The sequence below is a fragment of the Anabrus simplex genome, chromosome 1 (genome assembly GCF_040414725.1).
Source record: "Anabrus simplex isolate iqAnaSimp1 chromosome 1, ASM4041472v1, whole genome shotgun sequence".
NCBI lineage: Eukaryota > Metazoa > Arthropoda > Insecta > Orthoptera > Tettigoniidae > Anabrus > Anabrus simplex.
In genome coordinates this window covers 598,911,392-598,930,858 of record NC_090265.1, presented here as the reverse complement: position 1 = coordinate 598,930,858, position 19,467 = coordinate 598,911,392, and the positions used below count along the sequence as shown (strand labels likewise).

Sequence of the window (19,467 nt, the reverse complement as noted above, 5' to 3'; positions counted from 1 at the left end):
GATGATGATGATGATGATGATGATGATGAAACCAATAATAGTTACATTTTATTTATGATTATATTAAAAATTTTCTTGAGTCCCTACAATAGAGTTCTTGTGAAGGCCTTGAAGACAACCTATATATTTTCTCATTTTCAACAATCCAGCTATCTTCGCTGAGGATGAATCAATGACTATGGTCACAAGAAACTAGCTTACTAGCAATAAATGCAACAAAGGAATCAATAAATTGAAACAATTCTCTACTTTATTCATGTAACTCTAAAAGATAGATTGAGTTTAAAGCCTGGGAAGGCTGCATATATGGATGTCATTTTTCCTGAATTTCTGCAAAATGAGGACCTGTAACAAATAACTGGCCAACTAGTTTCTTCTCCAACATCTTAGAGACTGATAATCTTCCAACTTTGTCTAAGAAAACCAAGAGTATACCAGTATTAAAAACCTAACAAAGACCCTCCAGGAATGGTTAGCAACCATCCTATAGGACCTCTAGGCATCAGTCTGAAACTTTTAAAACAATTTCCCCATGGATGAAGCTAGTTTTAGAGCAGGCAGACCGAGATCGATAGCTGCAGTCGCTTAAGTGTGGCCAGTATCCAGTATTCAGGAGATAGTAGGTTCGAACCCCACTCTGTTGGCAGCCCTGAAGATGGTTTTCCGTGGTTTCCCATTTTCACACCAGGCAAATGCTGGGGCTGTATCTTAATTAAGGCCAAGGCTGCTTCCTTCCCACTCCTAGCCCTTCCCTGTCCCATCATCGCCATAAGACCTATTTGTGTCGGTGCAACGTAAAAAAAAAAAAGGAGGCAGAGGTTATGATGAATGAGTTTTCATACAAATCATTCATCCTAAAAGTGAATTTGAGAAGTGTATGGTAAAATGGCTTTTTTTTTTTTTAAAGACCTTTTAAAGACTGGATCCTCTCTTTTTTATTTTTCAACTTTATCCACATCTGACTTCCCTCAAATTGAATTCAGGAAATTTAATTATACATATGACATCTCGATGACCTGTCAGAAACTGAGTTCTCAGAGGCTGAATTCATGCTTACATTCAATCTTAAAGCCCTAGTTATATACAGTATTTTCAAAATTGGTGTCTCCATTCAAATCCTCAGAAGACTGTTGTGTGCTTTTTACCTCTATAATATATATGCTGATTACAAACTCTCGGTTACCATTTGAAATAAGACAATACATCACTACAGCTTTCCAAGTACTCAAGAGTGACTCTAGATAGATTTTTGACATTTAAAACACATGTATATATATTTTTTGATATTTGCTTCACATCACACCGACACAGATAGGTCTTATGGCAACGATGGGATAGGAAAGGCCTAGGAATGGGAAGGAAGTGTCCGTGGCCTTAATTAAGGTACAGCCCCAGCATTTGCCTGGTGTGAAAATGGGAAACCACGGAAAACCATCTTCAGGGCTGCCGACAGTGGGGCTCGAACACACTATCTCCTGATTACTGGATACTGGCCACACTTAAGCGACTGCAGCTATCGAGCTCGGTAAAACCCATATTGGGAAGATAAATAGGTGTAACAGTATTCACCATAAGCTAATGGGATCATCCAAGGGAGAACATTGAAAGTGTTGAGATCTAATGCCCTGCTTCCATCCTACTCTATTGCAGAGTATTGTTCACCTATGTGGTTAAACAGTGCTTACACTGTTAAGACTGATGCAGTGTTAAACCAAGCTATGTGCATCATTACTAGATGTATTCATTCCATACACAATTCACGGTTGCTAGTGAATGGTAATATTCCCCTCCCTTGTCATAATTAAAGACATAGAGAACAATTAATTAGAAATCCATTCTGCCAATACATTCCGACATCATGGGCAATAACGCACAGCAGCAATTGAATTCCAGAAGACCTGCGTGACACACTGCTATTAAACTGGGTAGGTCACAATTCTCAACTGGTGATGATTGGCTGTATGGATTGCAACAGTCATCTTCACTTAATCAACATCTTATGAAAACCACTTATTATATATTTATCAACCGACAAAGTCAAATCCCAATCCAAATAACAGGATGCCTGAAAGATCTGGAGTTGGTGAATGATTGTGTATATCTGGGCTCCATAATCAGCAACATGGGAAATTGTGATAAAGAAATAAAACGACGGATTGTCCTAGGTCATGCCGCAATGGTTAAACTCACAAAAATCTGGCAGAACCGGGCATTATCCAAAACAGTGAAAATAAGATTGGTGGAATCACTGGTGTTCTGTTTTCCTGTACGGTTGTGAGACCTGGACTGTGAAGGCTAGTGACAAGAACTGAATAGACGCCTTTGAGATGTGGTGTTGGCGGAGAATGCTCCGTATACCATGGACAGAAAGAAGAACAAATGCCTCCATGAGCATCGCAAAACGTTTATCTTCCTGCGTTAGTGAAAGTTACCTGCAGTTCCTGGGACACATTTTGAGGAGAGAAGGAGACAATTTAGAAAAGACCATTCTGCAAGGCAAAACTGAAGGCACCAGACCAAAAGGCAGAACAACAAGTAGATGGTTAGACCAAGCAAAGAAGATCACCGGTCTACCTCTTCACAATATCTTAAGAGGAGCTGAAGACCGCTCAGGATGGAAAAATCTCGTTAAGGATGCAGTTACTAATGAAGTGAAGAAATGAGGTCACGACGCTCAGCAATGAGTAAACCGATTTATGATGATTTGTTTTACGTCGCACTGACACAGATAGGTCTTATGGCGACAATGGGATAGGAAAGGCCTAGGAATGGGAAGGAAGAACCCGTAGCCTTAATTAAGGTACAGCCCCAGCATTTGACTGGTGTGAAAATGGGAAACCACGGAAAAATCTTCAAGGCTGCGACAGTGGGGTTCGAACCCACTATCTCCCGATTGCTGGATACTGGCCGCACTTAAGCGACTGCAGTTATCTTTTTTTTTTTGCTAGGGGCTTTACGTCGCACTGACACAGATAGGTCTTATGGCGATGATAGGATAGGAAAGGCCTAGGAGTTGGAAGGAAGCGGCCGTGGCCTTAATTAAGGTACAGCTGCAGCATTTGAAAATGGGAAACCACGGAAAACCATCTTCAGGGCTGCCGATAGTGGGACTCGAACCAACTATCTCCCGGATGCAAGCTCACAGCCACGCACTTCTACGCGCACGGCCAACTCGCCCGGTACTGCAGTTATCGAGCTCGGTACCACTTATAAAAGAGATGCTGGATTCCACCAAACCAGACATCAGTGGAGGATCCTGAACCTTATAAGATCTGACCAAGATGGATGTAGCTTTTCTCTCCACAAATGGAAATGGCTAATTGTACCAGGCTGTGACTGTGGAGCCACACTCCAAAGCATTCAGACTTCGGTCACATTAGTTCAACAGACATGCAAACAGCAACAAATTGCATCTGAAAATTCACATTTCTGTAACAACTTTTGTAGTTTCTGAGTCAATTCTTTTTGTGAAAGTTAATAACATTAGTACCTACAATAAAGATCTACAAGTACATCCAAATATTTTACCCTGTCAAGATGGTCTCTCAAAAAGAAAATATTTTCTCCTTCGAAATTTGCTATTTGCTTTACGTCGCACCGACACAGTCTTATGGCGACGATGTGACAGGGAAGGGCTAGGAGTGGGAAGGAAGCGGCCGTGGCCTTAATTAAGGTACAGCCCCAGCATTTGCCTGGTGTGAAAATGGGAAACCATGGAAAACCATTTTCAGGGCTGCCGACAGTGGGGTTCGAACCTACTATCTCCTGAATACTGGATACTGGCCGCACTTAAGCGACTGCAGCTATCAAGCTCGGTCCTTCAAAATTTGGAGGTGTAGTGCACAACTATTTATACTTTTGGGAAAAATATAGTTTTTGCAAGTCTTCCTTGCAGCCTTTAGGTAATTAAAGAAGTGTACCGAGTTTGATTGCTCTAGCTTTTATGGTTCCTGGGGAAAGTGTACCGAAAAATTTAAAAAACTAAAATGTTAACTTCTGACTACTTTTCATGTCACAGTGTCCTTAACTGACATCTCATGAAGCATTAGAGTAGATTGCTGAAGGCAAAGCTCAGAAATAGAGTATTTTATGTGTAATTTAAATCTGTTTACTACACCCATTTCCTTTGTACAATGGAATAAGAGGATGTACTCACTGTAGAAATGTAAGTTATTATTACATTTAGGGGCCTGGGATCATAGTCATCAGTCCTAAACAGGTGAATTTTAATAACATATGTTAATAAGGTGTCCATTCTTGAGTGTTTGTTAGCAATAATTTGGATTAGAATTAGGAAGACAATGTCCAAGGCCTTGAGAAAGTAATCCTCTAAATATATTTTATGAGTGACCGATTAAGGATTTAACTGTCATAAAATTTTACGTATGAAGGAGCTCATTATAATAAGATTTTTGGTTAACTCATTGTTCTTAAACTGTACTATCTTTCATCAAGCGATCATTGACATCGCATGTTAGTCGCACCCTTATTTATAGACAAACTAATCAGGACTTTAAAATTTCACCACATATTCTTTACGTGGTTTTCTCTGTTTATCACAATCAAGAATTACTATATTTAAAAATCTGAGGTAGACAAATACATTTCTAGATTCGTTTACAATGCCAGTACAGCTACAATAAGCCTAAAAAATTCCTCATCTCCTCCAAAGTCACTGCATCAATCAGCATCATATTTTCATAATCTAAAATGTAAACTGCTACTATTTTGTCTAAAACATTCTCAATTTCCTCAGAATTATTAAGCATTTTATGTCACCAGTAATATGGAGAAGAAGCCATGTTCATGCTTTCACAGCTTGTAAACATCTAGAAGTCTGAATTTAGAATGTATCGAAAAGGACATAATTATTTCAAACCATCAAAACTAAATACAGAAATCAATTAATCAAAGCTTCATTGATCAATGTAGATTGTTTCCCTGCATTTGGGTGCCATCAACATGAAATAAAAGCAGCTATTTAAAACAGTGCCCTAAAACTTCTGTGGATGTGCTTTGTGCTTTCCCACATGTGTCCCTGTCACAAGGAAGCTGATTACTCAAAGATGACAAGACAAATAGTTACCACTTAAATTTATTCTTCACATAATGGTCACACTATAATTTTCACTCGAAAAATGACATTAACAATGAGACAATTATGTGAGGTTTATCTCAAACTATTTCAGATAATCGAGGTTTGATCATATTACAACTACACTGAATTATTTTCATAATATAAAATGTAAACTGCAACTATTTTGTCCAAAACATTCTCAATTTCCTCAGAATTATTAAGCATTTTATGTCACCAGTAATATGGAGAAGAAGCCATGTTCATGCTTTCACAGCTTGTAAACATCTAGAAGTCTGAATTTAGAATGTATCGAAAAGGACATAATTATTTCAAACCATCAAAACTAAATACAGAAATCAATTAATCAAAGCTTCATTGATCAATGTAGATTGTTTCCCTGCATTTGGGTGCCATCAACATGAAATAAAAGCAGCTATTTAAAACAGTGCCCTAAAACTTCTGTGGATGTGCTTTGCGCTTTCCCACATGTGTCCCTGTCACAAGGAAGCTGATTACTCAAAGATGACAAGACAAATTGTTACCACTTAAATTTATTCTTCACATAATGGTCACACTATAATTTTCACTCGAAAAATGACATTAACAATGAGATAATTATGTGATGTTTATCTCAAACTATTTCAGATAATCGAGGTTTGATCATATTACAACTACACTGAATTATTTTCCAATGAAATTCACCTCCCCTGACTAACAATATGAATACTTATTCAATCATCTATATTTAGGCTACAGTATTTCGTTGTCAACATTTTTAGGTTTACCAAGGAACTGAACAAGCACAATAACAGGGCATAAATTAAAACAGTTTGAACTGGAAAGCAAAAAACAATTTTAAGTTAACCATGCACAACATAAATATAGCGTGACAACATAATTAATAAGTATTAAATCACACGATTCATTTCACGATCCTGGGTGTTGGAATGGGACTGGTCTCCTTTTACTAAACTAATTAGGGCTATAAGCACCACATTCATTATCCATCTAAAAAAGCACAAATGCATCACACAAGTGGAAAGGTTCATTGCAGCTAAACATAATGAAATGTTAGTTTTCATGTGGCTATGTACAGTGCATCCCACAAATTTCAAGTTGAGACTGGTAAGGAGAATTATCTGTATGAACATGTTTTTCTTTCTTTCTTTCTTTCTTTCTTTCTTTCTTTCTTTCTTTCTTTCTTTCTTCCTCTTAATAATGAAGGGGTTCTGTTCACAGAAATCCTGAAAATTATTTTTAAAAATCTAAGCTTGGCGGTGTGTAAGCTGAAGCTCAGCAACATACGATTATTACTGAGAAGTATGACCTACAATATATGGAATAGTCCAAAGAATTTTTAATTTACATAAATTTTGTATTTAAAGACTTTTGGTAACAGTATAAGGGACTAAGAAACAATAAGCGTAAAATAAGCACAGGTACCCTTGAAAGTAAGCCCTTAGAAAAATTGGTTATCGTTTAGTAAAACAGAACTTCACATGCATATGTCTTCATTATAGACTGTTATGCTTTTCAGCATTCAGCCTGCAAGCTTCTGCCAATTAAATAATCCTCTATTTGCAGCTAGCTCTCTGGCCCCATTTAGTACCAAACCTCTTATGATTAAATCAGCCCAACAGAAAAATTTCTCTTAATCTCACTCCATAAATACTGTATTACAAATACAGTACTTGGTTAATTAACCATGTGAATGTGCAGCCTAAAATTTCCAGATATGACATTTTTAACAAGAAAACAAAAATTGGTTTATGCGACTATCACCTATAATGACCCTTAATTGTAGATCCCTTTGGAGTTGTTATAACCGGTTTCGACTGTGTTACTACCACTATTGTAGGTAACGTTGTGGTCATCCCTCAGACCTACAGTAAACTGAAATTCCACTTGGTAAGACTAAGGACTCAAGAAAGTTCTAATGGACGAGTTCAGTTTATAAAATAAATAAAAAATCAAACGGACTGGATGTTTAAAAGCACGATAGTCTGTAATAAAAATATACTTCAACCAAACACTCATTCTACTTAAAAGGCTATATCCATGTCATTTAAACTTTTATGATTTCTCGTAATTCCATTTCTGAAGGAGGCCACATTTCTGTTGCGATAATTTGGAGTAAAATTGCATTCTAAGATGATTTTCTTTCATTTGAACTGGAGATCTGAAAATCAGTTGCTGTAATTCTGATATTTAACAAAAATGAATGGCTATATGATAAGCAAGAGGATATAATTAATTTAATTGCAAAGGTTAGAGGAGACTGAAAATTACTTCATAAATAATTCATAATTAGTGAAATTTACTTTGTCCTTCATGATTATAGAAAGAAATAAGGAATTAATCATTGCCTAACCAGTACATGCATCTGCTCAGATTATAAATGAAAATTATGAGACACATTGTAGTCCGAGGCCACGTAAAGCAAGTGCAAGCAAGAACTATAGTCAAAGCAAGTACACTGAAATGAAGGGGGTGTTAAGATTGTGAAAACTTCAATGAGGTGATGTGAGATCATCTGCAGACAGCCACGGGATTGGTTTGTCGCTCTACATGCTTCTACAGGCAAGGGAATGCATTTTACATTTTCTTTTTAACTGGAGCTGTGATTTTGGTAAAATGGATGAAAACACCCTCCATTTGTGTTAGTGATAAAGCACCCATACTTTACCTTGAGCCACCACTTCCCAGTTGCAAGACGCTATAATAACAAAACAAACATATCAGTCCTAATCGAGTATTGTGAAGTATCAAACTGTACAGCTAGAATAAAGTTTCTTCAACATGCCACAATATCAAAAGTAACTTCTCATCCTGTGGCATCATGTCAATTGTTTCATATATATGTTCAAGTAAAATAAAGTTTAAATTAATAAACAAAGAAATAAAGTTGCAAAACAAATGGAACAGGTTAACTACAAATTTATCTACAAATTAAAAAATCAATAGATTATCTGAACAGAACAGCATTATAAATAAGTACTCTAAATAGATAGGAAGCATAAGTTGTAAGTGTATATTAATTTCACAGTGTTTGAAGTACTTCATTGTATAATGGGAGGAATATTGGATTTGAATTCATTAATCCATTTGTAGATCTAATTCTTAATTTACTTACTACTAATCAAATTGAATACTGAGAAACTGGTTAATCCGAATTAACTAACAACATTATTTACAACTGGAAGTAGTGTGCTGTTACACAAATGAAGACATTACAACTGAACTGAAGATGAAAAAGAAACAAAGAAATAACACATGCAAAATTCAAATAAGTAAAATTAAATTGTTCTGTCAATAAGAAGAGGAAAAGCTCAATTGATACCAAACTGGTTAGTATAGTGAAAGACAAAATATTCCAAGTGATTCCACGAGTTCCTCACATCCTTCCTTAAGTCAATATACAAGTTCATAAAACATTACATAGGCCAATAACTTCTGGCAATACTTATTGACTCTACCACTGAGAAGAGACAATTTTGTCCAATACTGAACACTTCAAAGTTGCAACTCAGATACTAATCATAGATCTCAGAAATATTCATGCCAAATGTTCATAAATAAATTAAAAAATGATATGCAAAAACAACAAAAACTTCCAGTGCAAAAACACACAAACATCACAAAAGGCAGAAGATGCTTGTAAAATAAAAAACTGTAGTTGCTCACCTCATATAGCAGCTCAACCACGAAGTAACAACCTCCTCTCTTTAGACTATAGGCTATGTAACCACTATCTGAACTAATTACACTAGCCACAATGAGATGCCAACAATTCATGCAAAAAAAAAAATGCATTTTATACAGTTTTAAGCTATATATCTGCATTGTCTACTTACACTCCAGTATTATTGAAGTCAGAGAATGACTTTTAGAACCTTGAGGAGAAGAACTTGACTTACAATATAATCTATATATTGTACATGCAGGAAAAAAGAAACTTTCAACTGATGCTGTATGCATGGCATTGATGTCATCAAAAACTTACTTTCTTATCCATAATATTTTAGTAAGGACGTGACTGTTTCCTTCAGACAACACATCTCTTATCACTAGTACAACAAATTAGATAAACAAAAACAACTAAATATATAAAAGGAAGTTTTTATACTTACACTGACATTGACAGACTTGCTAAGTTGCTTGTTCTTGAACGATTCTTGGTTCTCAGTACGACATCCGAAAGTACAACACAACATTGCTGCCATTTGTATGTCATACTGCTTGGCAAAATATGTAATTCTGAAAGCATATTAACATCTAGGAGCACAGACTGTGATTTTCCAGCACAACACTTTTGTAAAGGAGGGAAAGGAGCACTAAATAATGAAATACGTGAGTACAATGCAAGAAATCTAGATAATTTAAAGCACAAGAACAATGAAATATTATGAACAAAGACTAAATACCCAATATTAGTATGCAAGTAACTTGAAATTAAAAATAAAGAAAACAACTCTTAATCAGGTATTTAAAGCATACTTAGAATTCAAATCAGGTCCTAGATCTGTTTCAGAAACGCAAAGAAAGTGCATGTCTTACAAAGATTCAACCATTGTCCTTCCAAAAGGATGTAGAGCCCAAGGAACATCATCTTCCTGCTCAGTCATCAGCTGATTGGCAGGTGTGGCAATGAGGGCAGCTAGAGTCCAGGCTTGAACTAAATCACGCCGTCCAACTGATGCTGCAATGGCAGAATTGCGATGACACATGCTTGCAACATCATGGCTATCAAATCTGAAACCAAATTCTGACATAAGTAAGTGATTTGCACAACATTAATAAGTTTGTAAGTAAACAGAAAGATACAACCTGCAGCTTTGTGAAGGGAGCAGGTATATCTAGATGGGAATGAAGGAAAAACATGGTAGCAAAAGATCTTAGAGGTCAACGCTAATTAGGAACTAATATTTAGAGGCCCCATGAAGAAGAAGAAGAAGAAGAAGAAGGAGGAGGAGAAGAAGATAAGAAACAGAAAGATGTTTACAGACCTCAAAAGGCACTAATGAAAATAATTTCATTACAATTTCTAAAGAGCACCAAAATATTACACAAGTACTTCAAAGTAATAGATTAACATCAACCATACCACTCAAAAAAAGGAGGACAATTATCTTCCACAAGAACATTCTACATATAAAATTCCAGAATCAAAATATATAACAAAATGTATACACTACACAAGAATAAATGAAAAGCATAAATAGGAATTACAAAGATTACAATGAAATCATCAATAACAACTATCCATATGATGCAGAAAAGGTGAATACAACTACCAATCTTCAGATCTATATATATTTCTTTAATTTTCATGCTTCCATCTCTCTGCTCCTTTTTGTATCTGCTTTCCATCAACACAGCATATTAAAAAATGGTTGTTCCTTTTTACACAATGCCAGATAAAAGTGGGAAGTAACAAATGGGAAAGATAGGACCAAACAAGAAATCACAAGAGTGCATGACAAACTGAAAGTCTACACATACTTCATAGAAGGTTCTCTTCTCATAGATTCCACTTTCAATAGTTCTATTTCTTCTAAACCCCTTGTTTCTGCTTCCCAGCTTTATAGGAAACTGGGGATAGTTTATCACTCAGGGAGACATTCTACAGAGATCATTACTCTGAATGTAGGAAGAGAAGGATTAGGAGAAAATCTGGTGAATACAAGAGAAAAAAATATGGAAAATGGGAAAAAAGTTATACAGGAAAGAAGAGAGAAGGAGTACAGGGTCAAATACTATCAAAGCTCAATAGCCAAACTAACATAAAAGATGGGCTTATAAAACATGAATAGGGTTTACTATACTGTTACCAGTTGCACACAACATGTACTGTGTAAGGAATGAAAAAGTTACCACATACTGATATTAGTGAGGATGAGTGGGGTTGGAAACCAAGTTCAGACACTTGCTATTCTTCATTTTCAGTTAGCCAGACCCTCTCCCTTAAATATTTTACATGTTTCATAAAATAAAAAATGACCAGACGTAACCTGTCAATTTATACATGCTGAAAGGTAATAAGAATTTTAGTTCACTTTTCACGGTCAATATGCAACATCATATAAATAAATACCCTGTTACACTTTAAAAATGTTACACAAAGTTACACAATTTTACTGTTATGAGTATTTTCTATAGAAAATGTTGGGTTGGATAAAGTAATTATAAATTCAATAAATAGAGTAAAATCTAAACAAAATAAATCCAAGGCCTCATATAATTCTTTCAGACAGCTACTGGTATCTCCAGAATAAAAACAACCAATCCAGTAAGGTTGAAGGTCATTTTCATCAAAATAAGACCTCTCTAATTCATATTATGGTCCGGTTTCATCTTCACTTAAAAAAAGTTTTCTAAATTTAGAATTCAAAATTATCTAAAACAAATCAAAGTGAATATTTACATTACAATGATATAATTTAATCAACTATGTATTAAAAATAAATTCCTAACATAATATTTACTCACACATATTTTTCGCCAAGCTCTCGATGAAGATATAATAAAGGTGAAACATCATACAGAGTGACTACAGCTTTAGAACTTTTCTTGGATGATGCTTTAGTGGTCAAAGTGACACCCCTTGAGGAACTATGAACTGTTCGCGTTCTCGATCGAGTGGACGGTTTCTAAGGAAGAAAAATGAAAGAAGTTACTTATACTCATTGCCCTCATAAAAACATTAATTGGGACAGTCATTATGAGTTCAACGTAATGTACCTGAAAAATAGTCAATACGGAAGAAGGTTTCTTTCTTTTAGCTGGTGGTTTAACATCACAGTAATACATCAAAGGTTTTAGGCGATGCAAGGATGGGAGTGGGCTAGGATTGCGAAGGTAGCAGCAGTGACTTTAATGAAGGTGCAGCCTTAGCATTTGCCTGGTGTGAAACTGGGAAACCAAAGAAAACCACATTCAGGGCTACTGATGGTGAGAGTCAAATCCACCATCTCCTGAATGCAAGCTCACAGCCGTCCTACTCAAACTGCATAGCCAATTCGCTCAGTAAGATCAACACTATGCATCACCTTCAATAGCCGTCTTAGAATCAAATATCATGATTTTGTTCATGTTGAAAGAAAGAATATTTGACCACATTTCCATAACTCATCATCATCATCATCATCATCATCATCATCATCATCATCATCATCATAATTTCCCTTTATCCAGCTGTAGCCGGGTAGGGGCTACATTTCCATAACTACAAAAATAAAAGGAACAGTGAATTCTTTCTACAAATTCCATATATGGATGAAAAGTGACTTTACATCTTTGTGTTTTCTTCTTCCTTAAATGGGAAGTTTAATATCTGATATATATATATATATTCTCTATTGCCATATCACAGTGAAAGTTTAATGCAGAACGGATTACACAACCACCAACAAGGGCCCAATATTTGGGTAGCAAAGTTCTACCAGGACAAACGGTGAGTGATAAACAGCTCTCTAGAAAACCCTGGTCCAGCAAGCCAAGCTGGCAATACTTTGTAAAGGTCACTTTCCAGGGTTACAGGAGAAGATGGTCAACAATTTGGATGGCAGAAGAGGTCTTACCCTCTCAACAGCAGACAAAGTGGAAGATCTATCTTCACCTGGCAGTGTCTGTACTTTTGTGAAGTGGCTGCAAAAGGCATCTGTCCCTAGAGGGGTAGTCTGGTTCAAGATCTACCAAGAGGTATAAAAGGCACCTGCTGCCTTGTAGATGAAGTAAGAGACTTTTACAGGTTAAGGAAGTTCACCCCAACAGAGAAAACCTTAACTGTAAAAAGCGTAACGAGTCAGCAGAATAGGTAATAAGTAGAAGTTGCTTTCAACAGGAAATAGAGACTCTGAAAGAACAGAACAACACAGGCTGTGACAAATTCTTCTCATACCTTCGGAACAAATGGAGACTTCTTAGAGCCTGGAGCTAAATCAGGCAATGATAGGAGAAAAAACACTTAAATTGCACAAAATAAAAGAAGTGTTTCAAAATTGACGATTGGAACACTAACTATATAGAAATACTGACTGTGAAGTTGGAAGAGATAAGAGATGTAATTGAAGGAAGGAAAGTGAATTTGCTTGGATTGGTAGAAACAAGAATGAAATAGGAAGACAAGAGAGAACTAAGATGAGGTTTTAAATGATACAGAATTGTAAATTAGGAAGGGGGAGTATGTAAAGAGAACATGATAGAGAATAATAAAAAATAAGAGAGCGCTAAAGAGAAAGAACTTGAAGATACAGCAAATGTATGCCCCTCACATGAATATCATTCATTCATCACTATAAATTATTAACAGTAAAGGTTATAATACATTTAACAGATTTAAAACAGTTCAATAATTTGTATATCAGAGCTTCAGCATTGATATAAAGTAAGAAAATACAGTATAACCTCATTTTTATGTTCCCTGCAATTTACAACCTTTTTTCCATAGTCCCTTCAGTTTCCCTGTGTTCACAGTGCAAAAGGACCATCAGCTAATGTATAAATCAGAAGATGTGATTAATTATTTCCAATGATTGTCTTAATGTGTTCTGGAATACATGTGTACTCTTTTCCAGTGAACTGATATAGAAAGTTCCTATTATATTGTGTGTGTGTTCAGTCTTCAGCCCTAAGCTGGTTGGATCCTCAACAGCTCTGCCATCAGCTGTCATAGATGGCCTAGGCATCACTGAAGAGGCGTACTAGGGAAATGAGGAGTGAGGTAGTTTCCCGTTCCTTTCCTCACCAAGTCAGAAGTTGCTATCACATATCAGCCTGCCAAGCCCACTGAAATGCATGCACCAACTGACCTTATGAGCAACATTTTCACACCATTCATAGCAGGGACTGGCTGCATAAGGATTGGCATTACTAACATCGCTCGTACCTCAGTCACTTTCATACTGACAAAGCCAAGGATAAGACAGAGACAGATCAATGAAAGTAACAAAATTCCTCTAGCCTATACCAGAAGACAGTGCACTGTAAACACTAGGTCCTGCCTGCAAAGGCATACTTTTATATTAACAGCATTTTAAATTTCCTGTCATTTACACTCTGTAGACCAGTGAACATATAGGGAAGATGGTGATTAAAATTGTTAAAAACAGTTGGGATACGGAATGAACGAAACGCCCTTGTGGTTGTTCTGAACATTACTATACAGCTTCTTTGTAAAGAGTTATTTTGGCCAATTTTGGTGCTGTCTACTGGTTATGTCCGGAAACACACATAACCAACCAATCCCAAACTGCCATTCATATCGATTTATACCAATACAGCATAATCTCTAAACCTGATTGCCAACTCTATTGTGTACATTCATGACATGGTTAAGCTATTTCACTCAGTGTGTATTGGTCATGTTGCCACAAAAAATAAGCAGTTCACAGTTTCCAAAGTAGAAAACTTGTTAGCTGAAACTGTGGTGAACATTAGAGCACTAACTGAAGGAAAGTTGGGTGCCGTACACAAATTATAATATATGAGGCACCGGGCAAGTTGGCTGTGTGATTAGAGGCATGCAGCTGTGACCTTGCATCTGGGAAATAGTGGGTTCGAACCCCACTGTCAGCAGCCCAGAAGATGGTTTCCCATGGTTTCCCATTTTCACACCAGGCAAATGCTGGGGCTGTACCTTAATTAAGGCCATGGCTGCTTCCTTTCTACTCCTAGGCCTTTTCTATCCCATCGTCGCCATAAGACCCATCTGTGTCAGTGCGACGTAAAAGCAAACTGTAAATGTATGATGTGTGGGAAAAGGAAGGTGTACTGGAGAACGACAACAAAAGTTTAGTAATCTCTTTGGGAGCTGGTAATAGTGAGACATCATTGGAGGGTTCCACTGACTCTGAGATCAGTGAGGTGTTCCCTTTGTAGGCCATAACCTTCTTCCTGTGCCAGCCATTAGTGATGAGAAGAGTCCGGATTTCCATGCACTATCAAATCTCAAAATATGCATGCATTCATGCACTATCATATGGCAAAACATGCACAATAAACTGGAAAATATGCACTATCAAAATTCAGTTCCTTTTGAAACATGAACAAAAACTACCCTAATTTCTCCAAATTGTCTTGATTTAAGCTCATCCGTTTATCATTCAGCACATACTTAAGCACAGAAAATTATCTTTTTACGTCACGAGAAGTGATAGATGCATAATTAAATGAAGACATTTGTACAAAGTGAGGTCAAATTGTACGGCTTTTGCATTTTCACCACAATACGTCTTTTATAAGCTTGACGAATTCAAAATCAGGATTTGAACGAATTAGTTTGTTCAACTTATCTCTATCTGCAGCAGCTGCTTCTCCATGCGATGATTGCAGACACATTTGAATGTCCTCAATAAGTGGTAACGATTGCTTGCTGTGATAACAAAGACGTGTTCTTGATTAATAAATTTCATGATGTTCCGTATTGATATCTATAGTATGTCATAGAAAGAAAGAGATCCACCTTATCAATACTAAATTTAATAATGTTTTTCAAAACAGGACCGGTGGGAAAAGGAAGGTGTACTGGAGAACGACAACAAAAGTTTAGTAATCTCTTTGGGAGCTGGTAATAGTGAGACATCATTGGAGGGTTCCATTGACTCTGAGATCAGTGAGGTGTTCCCTTTGTAGGCCATAACCATGCCATTACCTGGCATTTCATTTCTCAACACAATCTCAAATTCAGATTCACATTATTTAATTTGACAAAGTTTATATAAAGTATACTACCCCATTTGAAATTGACACATACGCATGAAGAAAGAACAATACTTCATATGAATTTCACAAAACGTATATGATTGTCTTTTACCTTTCAACTTTTATATACTGAAGTGTGCTAATGTCTTCTTTGCAGTATTTTTTAAATAGCATATAATTGCAGGAGTCATTCAACAGAGGTTACAATTACCTAGCTTACTATTATTTCAAACGCATTTCACTTTGTTATTGTAATTTCAACTTCGAATTCACATTACTCATTTTGACAAAGTCTAAGCCTAATAAAAAGTATACTGTATAAGCACATGCGGCTACATTTAAGCATATTTAGTCGACTAAAAACAACGCAATATGAAAGTCCTTTTAAAGAACTATTACTAGTAAAACTTGAACGTTAATGCTATATTCAAGGTCAGGTGTAAACAACAAATTTTATCATGTGTTATAATTCTTTTAATGTGTTAAAGATAGATATCTTTTTAATATTCTTGATCCTCTAAACCTAGATGTAAGAAGCAGAATTTCACTTCTAGACATACTACCTAATGTCTATCAAACATGACATGTTTATTTGTAAGATACAACTGTTAAAACCTGTATTCTAATGTGTATGTAAATGACGGCTGAGGATGACTTGTGATAAGTCGAAACCGGTCCTGTTTTAAAAAACATTATTAAATTTAGTATTGATAAGGTGGATCTCTTTCTTTCTATGACATAACACAGACGTGTGACGATTGAGAGTTCCAGGTAGGACATTCCAGGATAACAATGGTAGAGGGTTCAATAAAAAACCAGAATTTGTAAGCTGCTATTCCAGTAACGCGGCGCCACAGAAGTGCGATACAAGGTTTCTTTTGTTCGTCTAACAAACGAAAAATGAGCCGTCAATGATTAATGCACAATTTACGGTTCAATTTATAGCAATGTACAACTGTAAAACTGGGACACCTTATTCCTAAGAATTAGATTTCGACGTGGGGCCTTCCGACTTACGTTATTGTTTACTCAAGCAACAGATAAAGTGTTTGGTTAATTGCATTATACTGTAGGACCTGTACCGTATGTAGGCTACTAACTATGGTTGTCACATAGGATGCCAGGAATACATTCTCTCCGTCTCTCAGTAATAGACATACTGTAGCCTACAACGTGAAAAATTGTCCCAAATTCTGCAAACTAACATTCAGAAAATGCACTATGATGCAACTTAACAATATATATGCATCAAAGTCAGAATAAAAGTCACATTATGCAATATTAAACGTCCAAATATGCGCTATTAAATCCAAAATCTTCCAAATATGCATTATACATGAATTTTCTCCGAAAATGCCAAAAGATGCAAACATGCACGGAAAAAGAACGGTTATTTGGAATTGTTAAGCCGTGAAACGAATATTTGCAAAGTTTGAGAAGTGTAGCTAGCTTATTTAAAAACATGCATTTGCATGGAAATCTGGGTTCTAGTGATGAGTAATGTGTTATTTCCTCATTTTCATTTATTCCTAATAGGTTACTTTTATCGATTTTGAGTCAGATGTTTTAAATCCATATAGCATATTTTAAGTTTCTGTAAAATTTGTTTTCACTCATGATTCATTAGGTTTTCTGAGAATAGTATTAAATTTTACAACAGCTGTATGCCACAGAGCCGTTCTTACAGCAGTAGAGTGCTGGTGACATAGGTAAGACATAGGTCACAAGGTTTGTGAACTGTCGATTCAGAAGTAAATCCGTATGGAGCATAAGTATCAACAGGCCACCCTAAGTGGGCAATCACTACTGAAGCAGAGCCGAAATGTACTGAAGGCAGGTACGAGACCAAGCAGCATGCAATGTGGTGGCCAGTGATTGCTCAACTTCAGTATATCAGTTGCTTGTATCTTCGCTGCCTTGTTGCTCTTGCAACGGAAGCTTTTGCAACTGCCTGCCTGGTGTACGCACTGGGAGGCTAGATGACCTTAAGGTAAAGTTTAAGTTATTAGATGATAGTGGAGTATTCAACCAGATAATCCTCCAGAACATGGAACAGTGTCCTCAAAAGATGCAAATAAATGAAGTCCACGCTTATGTGTGTTGCCCAGTCAGTTCTAGTAAAAATCTGGACATTAAGGACCACAGGTCTGGCCACTGGGTTACTGTTTGATCCTCGAGATGCACCTAGAAGTACTCCTACAGAACTGCTCCAGTTTAAGAAGAATGCCCCATTTGTTAAGAAGATTATGTGAATGTAAATGTTCCGGAGATCTTCATGGGATTAAAGCTTGTACACAGAGACAACGCAACTGCTGCATTAAAATGTGTGTGATATCGACGTTCAAACGTAGATTCTGAAAGGTCGTTTTCAAAATAGACTCTCGCAGTAAGTGATAGGAGACAACGATTGACAGCTGCAAATGCTGAGACACTGACCATGATCTACTTTCAATGATTTCACAGTTGTATTCAGATAAAACTGAAAAGGTAACTTGTATTCATTTAAAATGTGTGAGATGCTGTATGGAGGTGAATATAAAATAAAAATGTGATTTTCTTTTGGATATTTTCTCATCCTTCCAACATAGGCACATTGAACAGTTTACCTGCTATACCTTTTTTTAACTTTGTGTTTTATTAATTTTATATGTTTTTAAATGCATTTATTGTACAAATCTGATCGCTTACCAAATTTTAACCTTTTTCCTGATAAAAAATTAAAATACAAAACATCACCTTTTGTGTGACAGAAACTTTCCTTTCCAACTATGGCGTACACTTATTATTTTGACAAAGATTATTCGTCGACATATAGTTATAACGTGGTGAATTAGTTGACTGTGCCACTACAGAGTAATGAGGATTAATTAGAACCATCAAAAGATCAAGACCACAAAATATCGAAGAACTCAAAATGCGCTAATGAGTGTACCCTGAGCATAGGATCCACAGGCTACCCTGTTAGAATGAATTCCATCTTGACAAAGTGTTTACCCCAGAGGGAAAGTCATTATATTTATGAAGAATTACCAAGGGAAAAGTAATTACTCTCAAAAATCCACACAAAGGGGAGAATTTTTGTTAACTACCTTAGTTATTATTTTCTCTTACGAACGAAAGTGAATAGAAGGTCCATTCTATTGTAGGAAAGGTCGTGGTGGTGGTGGCGGTGGTGGTTGCCTCTACGTGGGTAAAGTTACACACAGAGTGTTCAATAGATGACTGTTGGCAATGAAGTTGTCACCATTGGAACAGTGTTGGTGGAATCCCATATGTAAAATGTAAGTGAAAAAAGTGATAACAAAGATGATTGTGAAGATAACAGCATGCCCCCTCATGCAATAGTAACTGCAGCAAGAAACACTATTAAGAAATACATTTCTGCCGTAGATGTAAATACTGTAGTGATATTTTGATAACCCTGTTCTTCTTGCAGTGCCTTCTCCATTACTGAAGGTTGGCCAGAATCACAGCAAAGTCTGCACAATGTTCGACTGTCCTCATCATTCTACTCGAATCAAGTCCTGTCCAATCCCGTAAGTTTCTCAGCCAAAAGTATGTCCTTTGATCATGACCTCTACGTCCATCAATTTTGCCCGGCATGATCAATTTTAGTAGGTTGTACTTTTCATTCCTCATAATATGATTGTACACATCAACATTCATTCCCTCCTTATGCATCGGAGTAC

General features: G+C 36.4%; 1 protein-coding gene across 1 annotated transcript in view; it reads right to left on the bottom strand.

Moving 5' to 3' along the window:
- Positions 1-19,467, bottom strand: part of Wdr59 (WD repeat domain 59) — a 232,172-nt gene that overhangs the window by 50,115 nt on the left and 162,590 nt on the right. Inside the window, exons 15-18 of the mRNA XM_067144938.2 lie at positions 11,567-11,727; positions 9,635-9,829; positions 9,208-9,334; positions 7,764-7,793 (exon numbers count right to left, since the gene is read on the bottom strand). Of these exons, the coding sequence (XP_067001039.2) occupies positions 7,764-7,793; positions 9,208-9,334; positions 9,635-9,829; positions 11,567-11,727 (513 nt within the window). The remainder of the gene's footprint in view (positions 1-7,763; positions 7,794-9,207; positions 9,335-9,634; positions 9,830-11,566; positions 11,728-19,467) is intronic.